Source organism: Mandrillus leucophaeus, unplaced genomic scaffold, assembly GCF_000951045.1.
Source record: "Mandrillus leucophaeus isolate KB7577 unplaced genomic scaffold, Mleu.le_1.0 Scaffold593, whole genome shotgun sequence".
NCBI lineage: Eukaryota > Metazoa > Chordata > Mammalia > Primates > Cercopithecidae > Mandrillus > Mandrillus leucophaeus.
The window spans coordinates 360638-362120 of NW_012106397.1; the positions used below are offsets into that span (position 1 = coordinate 360638).

Below are 1483 nucleotides of genomic sequence, written 5' to 3' on the forward strand. Positions count from 1 at the left end.
TGAACTGTGCGTGCTCACGTTCCTTCCTTCCTTCCTTTTTGTTTTTTGTTTTGTTTTGTTTTTGTGTGTGTGTGTGTGTTTTTTTTTTTTTTTTTTTTTTTTTGTGTGTGTGTGTGTTTTTTTTTTTTTTTTTTTTGAGAAGGAGTCTCACTCTGTCGCCCAGGCTGGAGTGCAGTGGCTCGATCTCAGCTCACTGCAAGCTCCGTCTCCCGGGTTCCCGCCATTCTCCTGCCTCAGCCTCCCGAGTAGCTGGGACTACAGACGCTTGCCTAATTTTTTTGTACCACCCGGCTATTTTTTTTTTTTTTTTGTTTTTTTAGTAGAGACGGGGTTTCATCGTGTTAGCCAGGATGGTCTCGATCTGCTGACCTCGTGATCCACCCGCCTCGGCCTCCCCAAGTGCTGGGATTACAGGTGTGAGTCACGGTGCCCAGCTCTCGCTTTCTTTTTAATCCCCTGCATCAGATCACCAACGTGCCCCAGCCCTAGACACCAGCTCCGAAATCATCACCAAGGACTTAAAGAAGAAGGAAGTTGTGGAAGAGGCGGAAAATGGAAGAGACGCCCCTGCTAATGGGAATGCTAATGAGGAAAATAGAGAGCAGGAGGCTGACAATGAGGTAGATGAGGAAGAGGAAGAAGGTGGGGAGGAAGAGGAGGAGGAAAAAGAAGGTGATGGTGAGGAAGAGGATGGAGATGAAGACGAGGAAGCTGAGTCTGCTACAGGCAAGCCGGCAGCTGAAGATGATGAGGATGATGATGTCCATACCAACAAGCAGAAGACCGACAAGGATGACTAGACAGCAAAAAAGGAAAAGTTAAACTGAAAAAAAAAAAAAAGGCCACCGTGACCTATTCACCCTCCATTTCCTGTCTCAGAATCTAAAGGTGGTCACCTTGCAGTATTGAGGCCCGCCCGCCATGGGCAGTGCCACCCACAGATGACACACACTCTCCACCACCCAACCCAAACCGTAAGAATTTGCAACAAGGGAGGAAAAAGAACCAAAATTTCCAAGGCCCTGATTTTTTTCTTAAAAGTACTTTAAGAAAAGAAATTTGTCTGTGTTTTTTATTTACATTTTATATTTTTGTACATATTGTTAGGGTCAGCCACTTTTAATGATCTCGGATGACCAAAGCAGCCTTCGGACCGTTCTCTGTCCTACTTCTGACTTTACTTGTGGTGTGACTGTGACCACGTTCATTATAATCTCAAAGGAGAAAAAAAAAAAAACTTGTAAAAGAAAGCAAAAACGACAACAGAAAAGCAATCTTATTCCCACCATTCCAGTAACTTTTTTGTGTATGTACTTAGCTGTACTATAAGTAGTTTGTATGACATGGTTAAAAAGGCCGGCTGGCGTGGCAGCTCACGCCTGTAATCCCAGAACTTTGGGAGGCCAAGGCGGGCAGATCACCTGAGGTTGGGAGTTCGAGACCAGCCTGGCCAACATGACGAAACCCCATCTCTACTAAAAAT

At 45.1% G+C, this 1483-nt stretch overlaps 1 protein-coding gene across 1 annotated transcript in view; it reads left to right on the forward strand.

The window, feature by feature from the left end:
- The window catches only part of LOC105553395 (eukaryotic translation initiation factor 5B-like), a 40529-nt gene extending 39729 nt beyond the window's left edge, over positions 1-800 (forward strand). Inside the window, exon 6 of the mRNA XM_011999453.1 lies at positions 466-800. Within this exon, the coding sequence (XP_011854843.1) occupies positions 466-800 (335 nt within the window). The remainder of the gene's footprint in view (positions 1-465) is intronic.
- Positions 801-1483: the final 683 nt, after the last annotated feature.